We start from the raw sequence: 18,956 nt of genomic DNA, 5'->3' as shown, positions 1-18,956 counted from the left end.
TTTCAATGGGGGTATTTCGACCGAATGTAAATGGAAATGCGCGCTAACCATATGTGATAGGATATCGCTAGACATTGGTGGAATATTAATCAATCAAGAATCACGAGGCTTTCGATGCAGATGATGTCATCTGACTAGCTGATGAGGTAGACTGGTTCAGAGTTGGAGGTGTCGAGTCAGCCTTTTCTGTTGTGGGCTGGGTATTAGGCGCAGACTCGGTCGTGTTCGCGGCACTTTGACCAAAAGAGATGTACGAGGAAATGCGTGAGAGCCACCCCTGTTCGGCTATTGGCGTATCCGGCTCTGGTGTTTGTTCATATATCTCAGGAGCCAGAATCCTCTTCGTTGACAACTTGGGCAAGTCGCCGTGCTTAGCTCTTAGCTGGAGCAGCTCCTTTTCGAGTGCCACCAGAGCTTCACGCGCTGCCTCTTCGGATTTTTCCAGCTCTGCCAACCTTCCCTCCACGCCTTCCCGCCGTGTGCTTTCCTTATTCCGTGACCGCCAAGACTCAAAGAGGATCAGGCTTCCAGCAACGAGGAAGAGGAAGGATTCGGATATGAAGTTCGCACCGGACTCAATAGCTTTAGATTCGGAAAGGGGGCGAATATGATAGTGGTGGGGTTTGGCTGCTTCCTCTGCTGCAGCCTTGGCCTTGGCCTCTGCCTCTTCTGCGGCTTTCATGTCGGCGGCATTTCGGACGGTGGGCATTGAAGGCTTGTGTTTCCGAGCTTCGGCTTCGGCGGCGGCTCGACGTTGCGCCGCGGCGCTATCACGGAGGGTGCCTAGTCGGAGACGCATATCAAATCGGTGAAGAGCCTGGGCCATAGAGACGCAGATCTTGCGAAACCGTTCATGTTCACGGGCCTGGCCTTTGATTTGAGACTGTGTGGGTCAGCATATGGATTTGGCAGGATTGAGTTCGAGATGCAAGCTTACAGCGATGGGCTTGGACAAGGTCCTGATTACCAGGGAGGAGAGCTTCAATGTTAACGACATGGCTGGGGTATGGAAAACGTGAACACATGAATCTTGAGTCACTTTCCTACCTCTGACGCGGTGGGTCCCGAGCGCCGCGTTGTGATTACTCAGCACCGTCTTCTCCCCGCCCAGGAAAAGCGCAGAGCGACCATAAGAGGCTTATTTCCCAGATTTGCTTGGCAATAACTACCCGGTTACAACAGATTGGAGTTTGATGCACTTGAACGATTGGATTTTTTACCTACAAGAATTGTTCAGAGCAGTGCCTCCATTTTGAAATTTAGAGGTGACAGAACTGTTGAGCAGGGAACAGATAGTTTCTTGGTCTACACGCTGAACAGGATTTCAGCATCATAGCATTTCACTCTTCGATATTCCATATGCTGATACATTTACCCATAGATGGAGTAGGGGAAAGGCCGTTGTCAATCAAACATAGGGCTAGCCGTCTTCAAAGTCAAAAGGCCAAAATGTGAAACCGTGGAACAACGTTCGGAGACTCCCCGAGGGAAAATAATCTGTACGGAGCACGGAGTACGGAGTACACACTCCGTTATAAATGCAAGTATTGCGTGTCCTTTGATTCTAAGTATTACTTTGCAATCGCATTGAGCCAATCAACTCCTGCATGAGATTCAACCTGCAATCCCCCCGCCCCCAAGCTTCGGCTGCGATGTCGCCTTTAATATAAATTTTACGCGAAAGCTTTGGACCCAGATAAGCAAAAATTAGCTCCTCATCAACCAGTCAAATGGTGTGATTAGCGATTTTTTGACCCTAGCGTGGAAATATTTTCTGCTTGGTAGCTTTTCCTTTCCTGCAACGCCATGGCAGGGGTATTCGAGGAGAACCCTAAGACAGGGGGTCGATATATCGTGCAAACTGTTCAGGATGTGGAAGATCAGCACTTCACCCCACAATATGGTCCATCGAACCCTGTCATCGCCGACGACGGGCAAATCGTTACCCAGTATGAACGCCAAAGCTTGATCCGGGGTCTGGGGCAACGCCATATTCAAATGATTGCTATTGCTGGCGCAATTGTATGTAGACTATTGTGAAGACACCAGCCAACTCATGTCTAACCTACTATAGGGTACAGGTCTCTTTCTTGGTCTAGGCGGCTCGATCGCTACCGGCGGTCCTCTGGGTGCCCTGCTAGGCTACCTGTTCATCGGCCTGGTAGTCTGCAGCATTCAATTTGCATTGGGAGAAGTCTCGGCTCTGCTACCAGTCACTGGTTCCTTTGTGCGACACACAGAGATCTTATGCGACCCCGCGCTAGGGTTCGCTGTAGGTTGGAATGTTGTTTATGGATGCTTTATCAGTGTTCCGAGTGAGATCTCCGCCAGCGTGGTCCTTATTCAATACTGGACCGATATCAGTGCCGCCGTCTGGGTGACTCTCCTAATAGTGGTCTCTGTGGTTGTTGCTATCTCATTCATCCGCGTCTATGGTGAGATCGAATTCGTTTTCGCCATTCTCAAGATTTTATTGGTCATCTTCGTGGTCATTCTCGGCCTTGTCATTGATCTTGGTGGTGTGCCGGGTGTGCCCCGGCAGGGATTCCATTACTGGAAAGACCCCGGTCCATTCGTCGAATACATCACTACTGGGTCTTTGGGACGCTTTCTTGGATTCTGGGCTGTCATGACCAATGCAGTCTATTCATTCGCCGGTGTGGAATCTTTGGCCATGGCCGCTGCCGAAACAAAGAACCCGCGACAGAATATTCCCAAGGCCTGCAAAAGGGTGTTTGCACGAGTCCTGATCTTCTATGTCGCTGCTGTGCTGGTCGTGGGCATGTTGGTCTCTAGCGCCGATGAACGTATCAGCTCAGACTCTGGTACCGCAGCTACGAGTCCATTCGTCATTGCCGCCGGCGATGCAGGTATCAAGGCTATCCCCTCCGTCGTCAACGCCGTATGCTTGACGTCTGCGTGGTCTGCATCAAATCAAAGTATTCTGGCGGGAACCAGAACCTTATATGGTCTTGCGATCAAGGGCCATGCTCCGAAGATATTCCTGCGCACCACCAAGTGGGGCGTCCCTTATATGTGTGTGCTGCTGCAGATTGCCTTCTCTCTCTTGGCTTACATGTGTGTTTCCAACAACGCCATGAATGTGTTCTGGTGGTTCGTTGATCTGACCGCGGCTGGTACCTTGGTCTCGTGGATCACCATCGCTTTGAACCACATTCGTCTGTTGAAAGCGATGGATAAACAGGGCATATCACCAACCGAGTTGCCGTGGCATAACCGCATTACCAGTATGTACCGCAGTCTGATATTGGCAGATCGAGTCTTTTAGGATTCTAGTACTAACATAACCAAGGATACACAAGTTGGTTCGCATTGGTCTCTTGTGTCCTGATTCTCCTGACCGGAGGTTTCTCGGTTTTCACGGCTGGAAACTGGGACCCTGCTTCCTTCGTCTCGTCGTATCTGTGAGTCTACTCCTTTGCGGCATTGGGTTCAATCCACTAACCTCGGAATCAGGGATATTCCACTCGTTCTATTTGCGTACGGAGGCTATAAGTTAATCCGCCGGACAGAGATCCTTCCTTTGAAGATGGTGCCGGTTCAACAAGCGCTAGATGAGGCCAACAATGACCCGGATAACGTGCCTATTAAGAAAGACAGCTGGCTGGCAAAGATGAATATTCTTTGGGGCTGACATCCTTTTACTCGACGCCTCCTACTCAACGCTAGGAGACTATCCATGTTGTCTCAAAGACGAATGAGGCTGATAGATATTTAACAATCTATAATATTTAATAAACATGATACAATATCAATGACATTCTATTTTACTCCTGTCCTGCATGCCGTGTCAACTTGCTTGCATCGGTGCCTTATATGCTAACCTTCTTTTGCTAACTTGAATGTATATATACCCGTCTGTCAGGCAACGATCTTGCTTTCCCCTTGATCGCTCATCAAAAATGATATCTACCAGTTGTCATCGTCGTCTTGGCTGGAGGCCCTATGTGTCATCAAATTATGATCTGAGGGAAGGATACCATCTTTATACATGAATGCAGTTGTCCGCATTTCAGCATCACGCCGTGTGAAGCTGTGTAGGCAGATCAATGCTTTTCCTTTCTTTTGCATGTCTTCAAGCTTCCCGGGGACATTTTGTTTTCTACTTCTTTTATCATCTCTCCTCCGCCTCTCCCTACGAGTCTATAACTACATATATATAATAGAACAAAGCCTTGTGTACCATGGTCAGCTGGAGTCCACTGCGTTATACCCACCAATAAAGTCAACGTGAGTTGCTTCTATTCCACTTCCTGGGACCCAAGATATGATGACTGATTATTCTTCTAAAAAACAGTCAGCCCTCTCATATAATTTCAAATCTCCAGAGGAAGGTCTGTTTCACCAATTCATCCCTCAAAATTCAGCCCAGTTTCCCCTTTATCCTTAGCGCTAAAGGGAATTCCACGCTTCAAAACGTATATCTCATCATCTTCCCCCGCCGGAGTGACCCTGAGTACACCAATCAGGTGCTCTGGTATTCCAGACTTGCGACATGAATGCGGTCCAATTCGGGCGAGAATCTGAAGCCCCTGTTGGGAGGTCGCCCAGAGAAACATAGCTTTTCAGATGAGCAAACACCGGGGAAGCGCAAGTCTCATCAACGACACCACCATGCAAAGAAGGGTCATAGCACGTCGACGGCCGGGATTGGTAGTATCTTCTTCAGTAATCGTCCGGATATTTGCCTTCCTTCACACATTGAAGTAGGCTTGCCTACAATACCACTGTCCGGGCCTTCCAGTCAATGAATCAAATCTCGACTTCGATGATCGCGACGTTGAAGCGGGAGAAAGCAAATCATGGAAGATATGCCTCTTTGGGCTTTTTTGACGGTGGCTCGGAGTGCTATGGTTTCAACAAACAACATTGGAGTGGAAGTAGGATTATATAACCAAGTCTTTTATACGTCAAAGAAGAAAACGGTGTATCGGAGAGATTAAGTGGATATCTGAACGAGATACAACGTGTCATGAACATCGACACCAGAGTCAGCAATAGAAAGAACATAACCTTGCCACTTCCGCGACGACCCGCGATTGGTACAAGCATGATTGCCCGATCATCCTGGTCATTCAAAGCCCTGTTGAACTGCTTGTGTTGTAGGTGCGAATCAGTTTTTATCATTCGGGACTATGCCAACAGATACTCTGGGGCGGTATCCCGGTGGTATGCACAGCAAGAATCATCAGTCGTATCGTGAATGTGCAGTTTAACTAACAAAAATCGGACACCATTGCTTCCCCGCCGCCAACTATGCCTCCACCCTGCTCCTCGCCGCTGCGAACTTCGCGAACCTTGCTTCAATTACCACAGAAGACGCCTAGCGCGATGAAGAAGCCCTGGTGAAATCGAGGCCCATTTTCCTCAGTGGATTGGCCGCACGGAATACCTGGCTCTACCAACTGCTTTGTGTATTATCTTCCAATTTTATATTTTATCCGCGTTGCTACCAGTCAACTCCCTTCCTCCCTCCATGCTCGGCATCGAATCTCCTGCATTTTGTGTCAGATTAGTGGTAACCCTGCTTGCTCACTAGAAGAGAGTCACGTATCTTTGCTTGTATACTATAAAAGCCGCACAACAGAAGTCTCTTGCGGTGAGCTTCCTGCGGATCTTCCTGTCTGCAAGGATGTTATTTTTGGTGCTTGCAGCCGATCATTTGCAGATGCTGTTACTATTGCAGACTATCAAGTCGCCTCTGCTCTATCAAAAGCAACGCAATGGTCTTAGGATGATTCAGAGATTAAGTATCAGCGTTTGGAAGTCGGGTACGCCTAAGCCTCTAATTTAAGGTTATAGCATTGACTGATTACGCGTGAGGTTTTCACAGACTCTAGGGACCCATGAAGTAGGTTGAGAGTGGCAGCCCTGATATAGTGGCAACTGGCGATTTGAAATATTTTGGGAGCTTTAATAGATTATGAAGCTTCCTTTAGAGATTCTGACACTTCTTTGTGTGTTTATTAGTTGGTAAATTATGCCTTTCTTTCACATAAGATAGGAACGGCAAATGGAGACAGCCCGGGTTGCTTCCAATGGGCGATAACGAGAGTACAGTATTTAAGCCTTCAAAAAGGGCTTCCAAATCTCTTTCAAAAAATAGCTCCAACTAGTTGCCACGTCATTGTCGTGAATCTATGATATCAAAATATATATGGCGTGTGTGAAGGACGGAATTAAGAAGTACCGAGTCTAAGATGTCTACTGACCAGCACCCCAGCACTATATGCTACCGTAACAAGACAAAACACACAGTGCAGAACAGTTTAAAGCATGGAGACCAAAAGAAAATATCGAGGGAGGAAGGGAGAAAGCCTTTGTAGTTACCACCTCACAACCCACGACTTAGGATTTTAGCCTGTAGTATAAGGCACCAACTGCACGTGATCCGGGATGCCAAGACAGTCTCGCTCTCCTTCGACATTTGCCGATTCAAACATTCATCCAATATAGCCCATTGAGGTTGTTTGCGTGTCTCTCGAGATTCGATCTGCTAGATTAGATGACTCATGGTGTTTCGGGGATGAAATTCTAACACCAGACGTGCAGAATGCCGATTGAGGCTCTTCCCCAGAAAACAATCCGGGCGATTGGCTCCACATCTGTGATTTCGGATCCCTACTCTGTTGTCAAGGAACTTGTAGACAATGCACTGGATGCTTCCGCTACGTCCTTGCAGGTTGAGATTTCCCAAAACACCGTGGATATCATACAACTCAAAGACAACGGTCATGGCATCTCTCCAGAGGACCAGCAACACGTCTGCAAACGAGCTTTCACCAGCAAGATCCAGACTTTAGAAGATCTCAAGAATGTCGGTGGGTCATCATTGGGTTTTCGTGGTGAGGCGCTTGCCAGTGTTGCAGAGATGTCCGGAGTCCTCGCTGTCACCACTAGAGTTGAGTCTGAAGTTGCTGGGTTATGTTTGAAGTATGGAAGAAACGGAGAGCTTACTGGGTATGCTGTCCATGCGGGCGTTTTGACTGCCTTTTACACTGCTGACCTTTTGTTGCAGAACGCAATTAACGTCACATCCCGTGGGCACAACTGTTCGTATCACGGACTTTCTTAAACACCTCCCTGTCCGCAGACAGACTGCCTTGAAGGGTGCTACGAGAAATCTCACGAGAATCAAAAAGCTTCTCCAGGCATATGCTATAGCTCAGCCATCAAAGAGGCTCTCACTCAAGGTTCTCAAGGCCAAAAATGAAACCAGCAATTGGACCTACGCGCCAAGCGCGGACGCCTCGCTCTCGGATGCAGCTCTCAAGGTAGCCGGCACAGAAGTTTCTTCTGCTTGTATTGTGAAGCAAATTTCCTCTGATAGCACCAGTGGGAGATATCAAGGTTCATCAAATCAGACAGAGTATGAAGCTATCGCGTTTCTTCCAAAGACAAAGTTTGGTGAGCTTATCTTACTGCTTATCCGGTGATGTTGTTACCAACAAAGACAGATACATCCAAGATCAACAATGCAGGCCAATACATCAGTGTGGATGGCCGTCCCCTCTCCAGTAGCAGGGGGATTGGCCACGATATCGTCAAACTCTTCAAATCATATATTCGTGCCGCTGCATCTAAAAACGAATCGTCCAAATCGGCTATCGAACCTTTCCTCTGCTTGCAAATTCGCTGTCCACGAGGAACATATGATGTCAACATCGAGCCAGCGAAAGATGATCTGCTTTTCGAAGACCGAGATGTGGTTTTGGCCTTGGTGGAGAATCTATTTCGCGACCATTACGGCGAAATAGATAGCACAGCGACAAGACCTTCCACCAAAAGCAAAGAGGATGCTAGAAATTCCAATGAGACCTCAGCAGAATTTGGGCTTTTGATGGCTAGAAAGCCAGCTACAGAACTTGCGGCACAGCCTCACGATCCTGGAAACTCATCCAGTGTGACTATACCCCACACGCCTCTCTCACAGAAGCAGGTTCCGTCTCAGTACGCCTTTTCGCCTGTGGTTCCTTCCAATAGCAAGGGCCCTGAAAGTACCAACAAATCGGCTACCGCTAGAAATAGGCGGTCAAGTTTTGTGAATCCGTGGTCTATCTCTAGAATGAATGCCTCATTTCAAACACCACGACGCGAGAGCAATTCTCTCGGCCAGAAAAGCCCCGTGGGTCTGTCTAGCAGTAGCATGCAACGTGAGAATGTGAGTATATCGCAGGGCTTCCAACATTCGCCAAACTCAGGCTTGAGAAGCCCAATTACGTCGCCTGTGAGGCGCCGTCTAGACCATCGGCAAAAGTCCACCGAGTCCTCCCCTGAGACTAATCGATTCTCGAGCGCCCGACATGCTGAGAGAGAACGCGATCGAGAGCGGTATGGGAATGGAGCTCTCGACACTTTGTTTCAGAGAACCACTCAAGTCTCACTGGAGCGAAACTCTGCTAGGGAAGGACCGGCTCAAGAACCGGATTCACCACTTTCTTTTCTTGCACAGCAACGATTTGGCACTTCGTCAAATACTGCACCTCCCGTTGGGCAGAATGATGATTGTTCGGACATCCCATCGAATAATAGCATCACGCCAGAAGCCACCGACCATGGGTCTACGCTACGCGAAGACCAAGGCGGTCATCTTCCCGAGTCAATGGATAGTGGTCGAGGATTCCCGGTCCTTGAAAAATGGGCCGCACAACTTCACCAAGGCGTCAGTCATGACGAAACATCTGATCTAGAGAAAGCACTTGACTTCGAAAGGCGTAAGAAAGAAGCCATCCAGAACAGTCGCACACGCTTTAAGCAGAATGGTAAACCATCCGGTTCAAATTCTGTTGCAGTGTTGAATTCGCCTCATAGCAGTCGTTATCTTGCTGCAAAAGCTGCGTTGACTTCGTCGCAAACGTCGATCGGCGAACCGGTCTCTGCGACAACCCTCTCACCTCACGATCCACGGGCATATCTCATCCGTAAGGAAAGGGATAATCCTACCGTTAAACCCTCGGCCAAAGATGGAAAAACTCGGAGACTACCTACCAATCGACTTCCCTTCGAACGTATACCCGTTGGCTTCGACCTGCATGATCTCGGGTTGACATGCTTGGTTGACTTATCTCCAAACTCCAACTCGTTCAAGAGGAACATGCCCGAGGATCTGTATTCTGAGAACGGTAATGAATTCACAACATTCTCAACATCTAACCTTGAGACTTGCTTGCCGTTATGGAATGAACGGCTGACGCTTATCATGAGGCAACAATACAAGAGCAAGGATGAATCACCCTTGAGTACTCAAATTGATCTTGCAGGCATTATCTCGCAGCATTTGAGAAATACCGCGGACAATCAAGATACTTAGGGCTGCCTAGTGCGACAGAAGCTTTGAAAGAGGTACTCTCTGCGGAATTGATGTCCTCAAAGATTATTTGTTATTTATTCTATATCTCAAATATCAGAGCCTTTACACTTTATCATATATGACCGCGAAAAAAAAACATTTTCGACAATCTTCTGAAGTCCGATACATTCCGTTTGTCACAGCAGGAAGATCAGTCGGTGTGACAATTGAAGTTATAATGCTCTTTGCCAGTATTTTTATAAGAAGGAGGGAATCCGAGTCACGCATCATGCATCATGCCATCGCGTCTAGTGCACAAGGCCTATGATACTCAGGACTGCGTACCTTGAGCTGGCCTGTGTATGTAGGCTACCACGAAATACCAAGAGGCACTTTCCGTTCACCACCATGACCCAGAAGCCGTGCGATCTACATCTTTCTCCTATCCAAGTATCTGGTATTAGTTACTCTGATCCTAGCCTCAATATCAAAGATCTTGGACTACAATTCATTTTTAATTTCCACCCACTATCATCTACCACTACATTCTTTTTGCAAAGGGGAAATCCATGATTCCGGCGATACGTTCGTCGATCACCGACATAAAACTCTGTGTTTGGAATTAAATTAAAAGAAGGAATAGGATTGAGGATATGACGAAGTAGAGGGAAAGGAGAATAGCTGTTTCTTCTATTTATGAGGTAACGCAGAATGTATCACAGCCCGCGAATAAGGCTCAACGACCTCGCCAATCTTGATGATTTATGTTTTTCTACTTCCCATAATGTTCTCATTTCATATACATTGCTTTGAAGTATTTAATTCGAATTCATTGGAGAATTAGTTCGACAACATCCGGGGATATCCTCGACTTGTCCGTTACATAATCTTGACATCAACACCCATGACCTAGACAGCATCAAAGCTATAAAAGAACCATTGATCCCCTAATCAGTCCCGCAAGAACCCAGATAATGCGCCAAAATGGCATTTCTCATCCCTCCCTCAACTCTAGAGAGCCAGGCCTATAGCCCGCTCCACTCTCCACCCCTCAGAAACAGTATAACACCGGGCGATGTGGGAATTCTAAAATCAACTCTCCTACCATCATTCGGCCTCTATTCATCCCTCTCACTAGCAGCATACATTGCAGCCAAAACAACAAACCGAGTGGAACTGAAAGACTGGCTTTGGCCATCCTCGCAAGTCCTCAATGCCTGGTGGACCGCCATCGGGCAACCGATGTGCAAATATAACATCTCAGTCGGAGCAGCTTTCCAGGCTCTACCATGGACCGAAAGGGTTCTTCTAAGCTGCGTTACTATGTGGGGCACGAGACTCTTTGCCGGGGTAGTCTGCCGGTCCTTGTCCCGCGGGAAAGATGATGCGCGGTACGACGCGGTCAAAAAAGAGCCCGGTTTCTGGAGAAGTGTCTTTTTGAAGACCTTTTTACCGGAAGCGGCCATATTAAGTGTTATCTCTTTGCCGTTTACGGTTCCGTTCACTATGGGCGAGACTGCGCTTCCGGTAGGCGAAGATGTAAGGGATATTATTCGGGCGCTTGGCGTTGGACTTTTTAGTGTTGGGTTTGCGATGGAGACTATGGCAGATACGCAGCTTGCACTTCATCGTCGGGAACGGACGGATTTGTGCCAACATGGTGTTTGGAGTTTGGTGCGGCATCCCAAGTAAGTTTGGTCGCGATATACGTCCATACCTTCGGGTGAGATGACATATGCTGATGGTGTTCTAGTTATCTCGGGGACGCATTGGTACATTTCTCATTTGCTTTGCTTAACATGGCTGGTCCGTTCAATCCAGCTGTGATACTGGGTCCTATTGCGAACTACTTATTCCTTCGGTTTGTGTGTGGTGACAAGGAGACTGAGGCTAGCCAGGAAGAGCGCTATGCGTCTCAGGATCTACAAAAGTATGGGCAGCTGAAACAGTGGCAGAGAGAGAAGAACAGTTTCTGGCCTGCTTTGCGCGATCTGGTGAATCCATGGGGATTGGCTGTTGCTGCTTGCGGGCTTATTGGTGTGGTCATCGAGGAGGGATTCAGAGGTGCTTATGATATGTGATGGCATAGTCAGGAGACGGGTATTTGCCAGACCGACAAGATTGTGTAGGAAGGTCGATTGTCGAAATTGAACGCCAGCATAGTATGCGGTTTAAATACATAGCGCCAAGATAGTTGGCGAACTTCCGGTCTATAGTGAAGTAAGATGTTGAAAACACACAATAAGCTATGATCTTTGATCCATTGGTTTATTTATCATAGCGTATGGTAGGCTTCACAATTGCGCCAACCAAGCCCCCATTTTGACTGGCAAAGAGATGGCTAACTAGGCACAACCGGGGCCGCCCTCGCCCCGGGGCCTGGGGCCCTATAGTGCTAGACCCAAGCTTTGATCCACATGTAGTGCAATCGATACCGTGTCACTATAGAGATTAATGATCCTCATCACTGCGTGAACGTGTAAATATTGCTGAGGTACTAAATATAAGCTTGAAAGGCCTATACGGGGAGAAACTAGGTGGCGATCAAGAGCGATAGGGTTTCATAAAAGCTTTCGTATATATATGCCACGAGTGTAATCTTTTACAATTTTACTAAGAAAAACAGGCAAGTCCAGCGGGTTCAAAGGATATGAATATATGGGACGCGGTCGTTGAATGGGCTGCGATTTTCCTACAGAAGGCGGATACTTGGCAAGACTTGATCTGTATCAATTCACTGAAACAAGGCTGACAGCGATGCAGATTGTAACTCAGCTGGCGGAGCATGCGTCAAGGAATCACGGATATATTAAAAAGGAGTCGTTATCAGTGATATTCTCGGATGCAGCGATATGGCGACGGCAATGCGAATTTGAGGGTCTGTACAAGTCGGCCCAGAGGGACTTTGACTACCGGCTCATATATATTGACAAGCACTGCTTCGATGAACTAAACCAATGCATACATGCACATATGCTAATACCCTTTGCCCCGTACATATGAGTTGATCAGCGGCTCACCCCGAGCAATACGCCCCAAATTCGCCTTGAGAATATCAAGAGAGCGCGGGAACATCTCCTCCCCAAGGCCACTGATATGTGGACTGATCTGAACGTTAGGTGCATCCCAGAGAGGATCATCCTCTGGAAGAGGTTCAGGGTCAGTCACATCAAGGGCGGCACCGCCCAAAACCCCAGAATTCAATGCATCAGCCAACGCCTTCTGATCGATGACCTTGCCCCGCGAGATGTTGGTCACGTAAGGCTTGCTCGTATGGTGATGAGAGTTCTCAGATAGAAGGGCGAATTCCTCTGCGCCGAGAAGACGGGTTGTTTGTGGAGTCAGCGGAAGTGAGACCACGAGATGATCCAGTCCGAGAGACAAGAAAGAGTGGATAGCTTCGCGGTCGGTTCCATGGTGCCACGATACCGGGATCGAACCGTCTGGGTCTCCAGTTCCAGGCACGATATAGCCTGTATCATGGCGGGATACGAGTGTTGGGCGTGGATTGGCCGTGTGTGCGTAGACGGTCATGCCTAATGCGCTTGAGATGCGGGCAACTGTCGATGGTAAGTTTCAGGTCTGGCTTTCATGGAATTGACAGCTCGTCTTTATATCAAGCGACAGCCGACGGAACTTACTTTGGCGCCCGATACTTCCATATCCTAGAATACCTATCTTCTTGCCCACTTGATCATGTATACCTTTCATGTACCCATCTTTCTCTGCCCAGGTGCGTGATTTCTGTGCCTCATAGCTCAAGGCATATTTCCGGGATGACACCAGCCAGTTCATCACGGTCCATTCTGCAATAGGGGGACCGTGGATACCCGAGCTTGTCGTGATGGGAATATCACTTTCCCGTAGAATCGGGTGTTGCAATATATGGTCCACACCAGCAGAGAAGGCATGAATTAGTTTCAGGCTAGAATAGTGGTTAATGTACATTCAAATTGACAGTGGTTGGGGTCGGCGCTTACTTCTTCGAGTCCTTGAGATCTGGCAGATCCGTGAAAGTTACAAGGACTGTAGCACTTTGGTATAATTCTGCGCGAGATTTTAGTTTCTCCTAATTCGAGCCTTTCACAATGAAATCCGCTCACCCGATGGCACAGGAACACCTGGCTGAGACTGATGAATAGTGACCTTGGCATCAGAGAATTTGTTGCGGATAACATCTTTCAGCTCTTCTGGCATTGCCCGGTAGAAAACAACGAGCACATGCTCCGGTGAGAGTGGTGCGTCACCCATTACGATGAATCAATTTGAGAATGCTGGACTTTCAGGATGTTGGCGTATTTAAGTGAAAATGTTATAAGGCGCGGGCATCGGTCAAATTGAACTTCCCCGCCTCGGTCTTACAAAGGCAGTCCGACTTCACGAATAACATTGCTATGGATGGGTCGAATGTCGATTTCTTATTGGAACTGCCCGTCATTTTTAGGGAGATAGCGATTTATGCGAGATGGCGTGGTATGGCGACACTTTGCTTAGATATGATCTCAGAGCATGTCGAGTCGCTGTGGGACAAGGCTTTCCCAGGCATTCATGGCGCTCTCTTGGGCAAATGATGACATCGATCATAGCATATTCTGTGATATGATTATCTTAGCATAGACTCTACATCGTTGTAGCATCTACACGACTTGGTGGCTTGAGGGTCGCAATTGATACCTGGATGCCTGGATGCCATATATGGCAGATCACTCGAAACTCGCATCAATCTCTAAATGGCCGTTCTTGAGCGTAACATTAGCAAGAACACTCATGTTAGTGGATTGCGCTCCGACCTGAAACTCAGTAAAAACCAGTCGCAGACTCGCAACGTTGCGTATTATCCGGACCAATCTCCACTCTCTAGATGCAGGGTTCTGCGCCTTGCACAATCAAAAAAGAGCCGTGGCCCCCAACTCTCTGAACACAGTCTTCTCCAGCTCCGACGGAACTTATTCATAATGTATTTACCTAGTCCAATAGTAGGGTGGGATAAGAAGCGCCTACCATGTCCTCAAATTATAACCAAGCACGAACAACCCATGGGCGCATTCGCGCCAAATTTAGCAAGTATAAAATTCCTGCTTCCACTATGCATAGATAGTCAGAGCCATTGCCTTCAAAGAGATCGTACGAGACCCTCATTTTTGTGGAGTATTGGTAGAGCGATTCGAGTAATCCACTCGGCCTTTCCACCACTCACCACGATCTCCCAATCTCAAAATCCAAAAGAACACCAATTCAACACACAGCTTGCTTACCCATTGAACATCTTATAACCTCACTGTCGCGCCCAGATTCCAACTTCCACGCAAAATGTCACTGGAGGTCTACCCCGCGTCCCCTGCCGACGCGCCCGCACTCACGCAAGTCTTCTACGCCGCCTTCCGTAGCCCTGTCGACACGGCCATGTTCCCAAACACACCGGACGGGACAGAATGGTGGGAGAATGTATTTAGCACTGCAATCACCCGCTCAATTGCAGGAGAGTCCAACGAGATATTCTTCAAGGTGACGGAGGGGTCGGAGAGTGGTCCCATTGTCGCGTTCGCGAAATGGAAGCGTCTCACGTCCCCTGCAGATCACGATCGGCACGAGGAACAGATTGTATGGCCTTCTAGTAGCGATAAGGAGCTTTGCGATCGGTTTTTCTGGGGCATGGAGACGCAGCATGAGAAGTGGATGGGGGATCGGCCTCATTATTGTACGTTTCGCCCCCCACCTCCCGTCTCGTTTTGTGGGTTTTGTGGTTTTTGTGATTTTTGTTTCACGGGTTCTTATTTTGATTGATTTTTGGTTCAATTGCTCGTACCAATAATCCAACACCCACCACTAACAGCGATGTATAGATCTGGATATGCTGGGCGTCCACCCCTCCTACCAGGGGAAGGGACTAGGCTCGAAGCTCCTCAAATGGGGTCTCACGCGCGCTGATGCGGAAGGTGTGGAGGTTTATCTGGCTGCATCTCCACTTGGGAGACCTTTGTATGCGAAATATGGGTTCCGGGAAGTTGATACCTTTTTACCAACCCCGGACTATGTTCTGGTGATGATGATCCGCTCGCCCCAGGGACAGGGGAAAGCCGAGTAACCGAATCAAATGTAATAAGTATTTCGAGCATTCGAGGTCAACACTAGCACATCATCTCATAACTTTCCCTCCGGAGCAACTCCAAAGCAAAATCATCGTTCTCAAACTCCGCGGTCTGGGCTCCCTCTGGCAATTTGCCCCGCTTGCTTGGGAGTGGACATCCTCTCGAGGCGCACGAATCGAAGTCAATGATCACCGGCACATCACTTTGATCTGCAAACATCACATTGTCTGAATGAATATCATTATGGACAAGATTGAGGGTATGTAGATAATCGATACCTGCCTTGACTTGCCGCAGGAAGCTATCGTTATTCTCCGAACGCCAGCGCGTATTCTGTAGACGTTCCGCGAGGGTCTCCGTATATCTTTCGAAACAAAGGCCGGTAATCCGACCGGCCTCTACCACGCAACCGAGATAACGAGCAAGGTTTTGGTGAGGATTCTCAATCAAAGTTTGGCAAATTCGCGCTTCTTGAACCAGATATAAACCCAGTTCGTCCGAACCGGTATAGCTAGTGAGTCGGGGTTGCTTGACATAAACGTCAGGTCTGTCGGGATTGGGACATATTGTGAGATGACTTTCGTACAAGGGCCAGATATGCTCGTTTGGAATTTTTTCGAAGCTGGTTGGTTCTTGATCGAGGACAGGGATGTCCTCTGGGTTTGTGACACGTTCAGGAGTCTTCGCTGAAAAGTAGTGGTTTCCATCATGGTAAATGACTTGTGTATAAAGGAATTGTGGCCCGTCATCAAAACTCCACCACTCCGCCATGCTATGGAATTTCATCGTCGAATTTTGATTTTGCAAGGCCATTAGAGAGGAACATGGCGATTTGGGCGAAATTTGTTGCCTTAAGTAGGCAAGCAACATGCACCACCGAGTTTACCCCCTGCAGACTGACTCGATGACTTGGACCAATAATGACAATTTGACACATTCCATTAACGACCGCAATAGAAGTTGCAGAAAAAGCAACAAAGTGCAGGCAACTTCCTACAAACCATTCCACTTAAAACACACAAGACAATCAGACAATTTATATACAGCATGTTGGTCATCTACGCCGCCGCTCTAGCTTGAGTTTCAACTGGTAAAGCCACCCACGCACCAGCCATAAGGATCCAAACCGCACCGCAGAACCAAACCGGGCCCCCGCCCGAGACTGCAGCGCTATTGAAAGTGGTGATAATATAGGCAATCAATCCAAACAGACCCCAGCAGAATCCCATCACACCTAGACTATATCCACGCACTGTACTAGGCACAACCTCAACAGTATAAAGAGTCAGCGTAGCCATGCCAGCAAACCGAAGGAAGCTGATGATGCACTCAAAAGCCAACGCAGAATTGTGAGATCGGGCCACAGTAGCGAGGAGCATGAATAGCCCAGTTAAGACAGCAATCCCAGCTCCGGTGCGCTTCCGTCCTACGCCCTTCACTTCGACCAAGATCGCCGCCACAAGTGGGCCGGGGATAGCACACAGCCCAACATATAGGTACCGGCTGAAAAGGTAGGACCTCGAGACTGTTGTCGCGTTGACTTGGGCTACACCATGTGTCGCGAGATAATTACCGACATAAGTTTGGTGAAGGATGAAGCTTAACCCCATCACACTCCACAGCAGGACAAGGGACACTGTGCCATAGATAGTAAGAGAAGAAACGAGGCTTTGGGATCGAGACTTTGTGCGTAGTTCAGCCTCCGAACCATCGATAGTGGAATCGACCCGTGCAAAGGATGCTTCCGTAAGCCACGTCTGGCGCTTGTTGAAGAGCGCAATATCCTTGACAAGCTGGGTTGCTTCTGCGTCGCGACGTCGTGAGAGGAGGAACTTTGGTGTTTCGTATAGGTTAAGTGCGAACCGACACAAATACAGGAAGAGAGTCATGCACCCGAATGTCCACCATACGTAGCGCCAGCCTTTGTTGCTGACGTAGTGACAGGACGAGGAGCTGCTAGATGAAGAACTGGCACTGCTTGAATGGCTGAGAGCGCGTTTGTGGCCCATTGACTGAGATGTGCTCACTTCGTCTGGGCCGGTGCCACATGTGTATAGAGCGATGAAAGCCCTGCATATTTATTAGCCAGTGTTTCTGCTAAAGAATCTTTATATTGCTTACCATCCAACTGCTGTAGCGACTAATTGTCCCAATCCCCAGAAAACACCTTGTAGGGCTACTAAGAACTGATGTGACGCAGGAAGTGATTCCAGAAGAATCATTGCGTCGACAGCTTGATTGCCGGCAGCGGCAAATCCGACAACGCAGCCGACGACACACAACCCTGTAAACGAAGGCATGCCTGCGCCAACTAAGCCACCCATTCCCATCAACACGATGGTACTAGTGAACATCCACTTCCGACCCAGTGTATCAGACATCATGGGCCAAGCTGTGCCGCCGACGGTGAGACCAACAGACAAGCTGATGAAGAGGTAATTTGTGTTGTCGCCGGTAAAAAAGAACTGAGCTTCGTTCCCAGCGGATGGGGCAATGACGAGGAAAGACATTATCCAGAACTACCATCGAACGGAAATTTTTAGTACCTCAAGGATGTTTCTCTGTACAACGAAATTGAACTTACACTATCCAGAAACCACCCAACGCCAGTCATCAAGAAAAGCATCCATTGATACAGCCCCATCCCCATGTCCAGCAGCGCCTGGTTCAATAGCTGAGCCTTGGCCGCGAAGACAGCATCACTTCCAGGATGGGTCTTGGGGTTTTCAATTGCAAGCCCGAAGAGGCTTTTGTGCTGTTTATCTGGCACGTCGCTGACCTTGTGTGGCCCAGCTTTTTCAACATCATTCACTAGGGTAGACGCGAATGCACTCTGTGCCTCGAAGTTTCTAGCAGCTCTGATGTGATCATCATCGCTCGACATTGTGGGTCAGTGTGGGTATGGTGACAGTCTCAATGGACTCATTCAAGGAGTGGCAGATATTAAGGCTAGTATCTGTATTTGGGAAGAAATTCCAGCACCGGGGCCTGCCTTTGATTATTTATTGGAAATCAACTCCGTGTTGAGTCACAGGAATTTTTGCGCAGTGAAAAATAAGCTTGATAAGCAATAGCCTCACCTGGTAGCACGGAGGTAGACCCATAAATTATATCTAAGCTGCTCAGGGTGGACGAGTATGGGCAACTTATCCACGGTCTTTCCAGGCCACGCCCTATAGACAGGGAAGTCTACATAACAAGCGGGACTTTCTATCCCTCTGGTCAGCTTGTATTGGCCCAATGACGGGATCCAGTATCAGACAATCAATTGGATTAGGCAAACAAAAGAGCGTTGAGTGGCATTGGCAGGGATAGGTGCATAAGCTAACGCCCGCGGAGTCATATCAATACCAAACTATTACCAATAAAAAGTCTTGAATCAACCATTCGATAAGGATTGCGTGGATTGCAGGGCTTTCTCCGAGGACAGATTCTCCTCGGAACGCAACACATACGTTTCTTGGCACATAGGGATTGGGGTGATCGTCTTGGGGGATGGAATAAAGCCGCCGAGGCAGCCATTGGCTGAAATAAACTCCACATCGGGGATTGAGGAT

The 18,956-nt window shown here is 48.2% G+C and overlaps 8 protein-coding genes across 8 annotated transcripts; 4 read left to right on the top strand and 4 right to left on the bottom strand.

Moving 5' to 3' along the window:
• Positions 1-100: 100 nt before the first annotated feature.
• N7500_009196 (OPA3 family protein) lies at positions 101-997 on the bottom strand (the record flags this gene model as incomplete). Its single annotated transcript, XM_056680337.1, has 2 exons — positions 101-883; positions 938-997. 2 exons carry the CDS (start codon positions 995-997, stop codon positions 101-103), a joined length of 843 nt encoding a protein of 280 aa, XP_056527719.1.
• Positions 998-1,806: 809 nt separating this feature from the next.
• On the top strand, positions 1,807-3,655 carry N7500_009195 (aromatic amino acid and leucine permease; the record flags this gene model as incomplete). The annotated part of the gene is made up of 4 exons (XM_056680336.1): positions 1,807-2,022; positions 2,075-3,248; positions 3,314-3,425; positions 3,478-3,655. The coding sequence occupies 4 exons, from the start codon at positions 1,807-1,809 to the stop codon at positions 3,653-3,655; spliced, it is 1,680 nt and encodes a 559-aa protein (XP_056527718.1).
• Positions 3,656-6,574: 2,919 nt separating this feature from the next.
• Positions 6,575-9,331, top strand: N7500_009194 (putative DNA mismatch repair protein; the record flags this gene model as incomplete). The annotated part of the gene is made up of 3 exons (XM_056680335.1): positions 6,575-6,981; positions 7,040-7,428; positions 7,479-9,331. 3 exons carry the CDS (start codon positions 6,575-6,577, stop codon positions 9,329-9,331), a joined length of 2,649 nt encoding a protein of 882 aa, XP_056527717.1.
• Positions 9,332-10,294: 963 nt separating this feature from the next.
• On the top strand, positions 10,295-11,391 carry N7500_009193 (DUF1295 domain protein; the record flags this gene model as incomplete). The annotated part of the gene is made up of 2 exons (XM_056680334.1): positions 10,295-10,998; positions 11,064-11,391. 2 exons carry the CDS (start codon positions 10,295-10,297, stop codon positions 11,389-11,391), a joined length of 1,032 nt encoding a protein of 343 aa, XP_056527716.1.
• An 895-nt stretch (positions 11,392-12,286) lies between these two features.
• N7500_009192 (D-isomer specific 2-hydroxyacid dehydrogenase family protein) lies at positions 12,287-13,561 on the bottom strand (the record flags this gene model as incomplete). The annotated part of the gene is made up of 4 exons (XM_056680333.1): positions 12,287-12,870; positions 12,952-13,235; positions 13,291-13,357; positions 13,414-13,561. 4 exons carry the CDS (start codon positions 13,559-13,561, stop codon positions 12,287-12,289), a joined length of 1,083 nt encoding a protein of 360 aa, XP_056527715.1.
• A 1,059-nt stretch (positions 13,562-14,620) lies between these two features.
• Positions 14,621-15,395, top strand: N7500_009191 (Acyl-CoA N-acyltransferase; the record flags this gene model as incomplete). The annotated part of the gene is made up of 2 exons (XM_056680332.1): positions 14,621-15,008; positions 15,154-15,395. The coding sequence occupies 2 exons, from the start codon at positions 14,621-14,623 to the stop codon at positions 15,393-15,395; spliced, it is 630 nt and encodes a 209-aa protein (XP_056527714.1).
• Positions 15,396-15,438: 43 nt separating this feature from the next.
• Positions 15,439-16,185, bottom strand: N7500_009190 (uncharacterized protein; the record flags this gene model as incomplete). The annotated part of the gene is made up of 1 exon (XM_056680331.1): positions 15,439-16,185. The coding sequence occupies one exon, from the start codon at positions 16,183-16,185 to the stop codon at positions 15,439-15,441; it is 747 nt and encodes a 248-aa protein (XP_056527713.1).
• A 272-nt stretch (positions 16,186-16,457) lies between these two features.
• On the bottom strand, positions 16,458-18,283 carry N7500_009189 (uncharacterized protein; the record flags this gene model as incomplete). The annotated part of the gene is made up of 3 exons (XM_056680330.1): positions 16,458-17,469; positions 17,521-17,918; positions 17,984-18,283. 3 exons carry the CDS (start codon positions 18,281-18,283, stop codon positions 16,458-16,460), a joined length of 1,710 nt encoding a protein of 569 aa, XP_056527712.1.
• Between the last annotated feature and the right edge of the window lie 673 nt (positions 18,284-18,956).

The sequence above is a fragment of the Penicillium coprophilum genome (assembly GCF_028826855.1).
Source record: "Penicillium coprophilum strain IBT 35676 chromosome Unknown utg000006l_segment0_segment0, whole genome shotgun sequence".
Lineage (NCBI taxonomy): Eukaryota > Fungi > Ascomycota > Eurotiomycetes > Eurotiales > Aspergillaceae > Penicillium > Penicillium coprophilum.
This window is presented reverse-complemented; position numbering and strand designations above follow the sequence as displayed.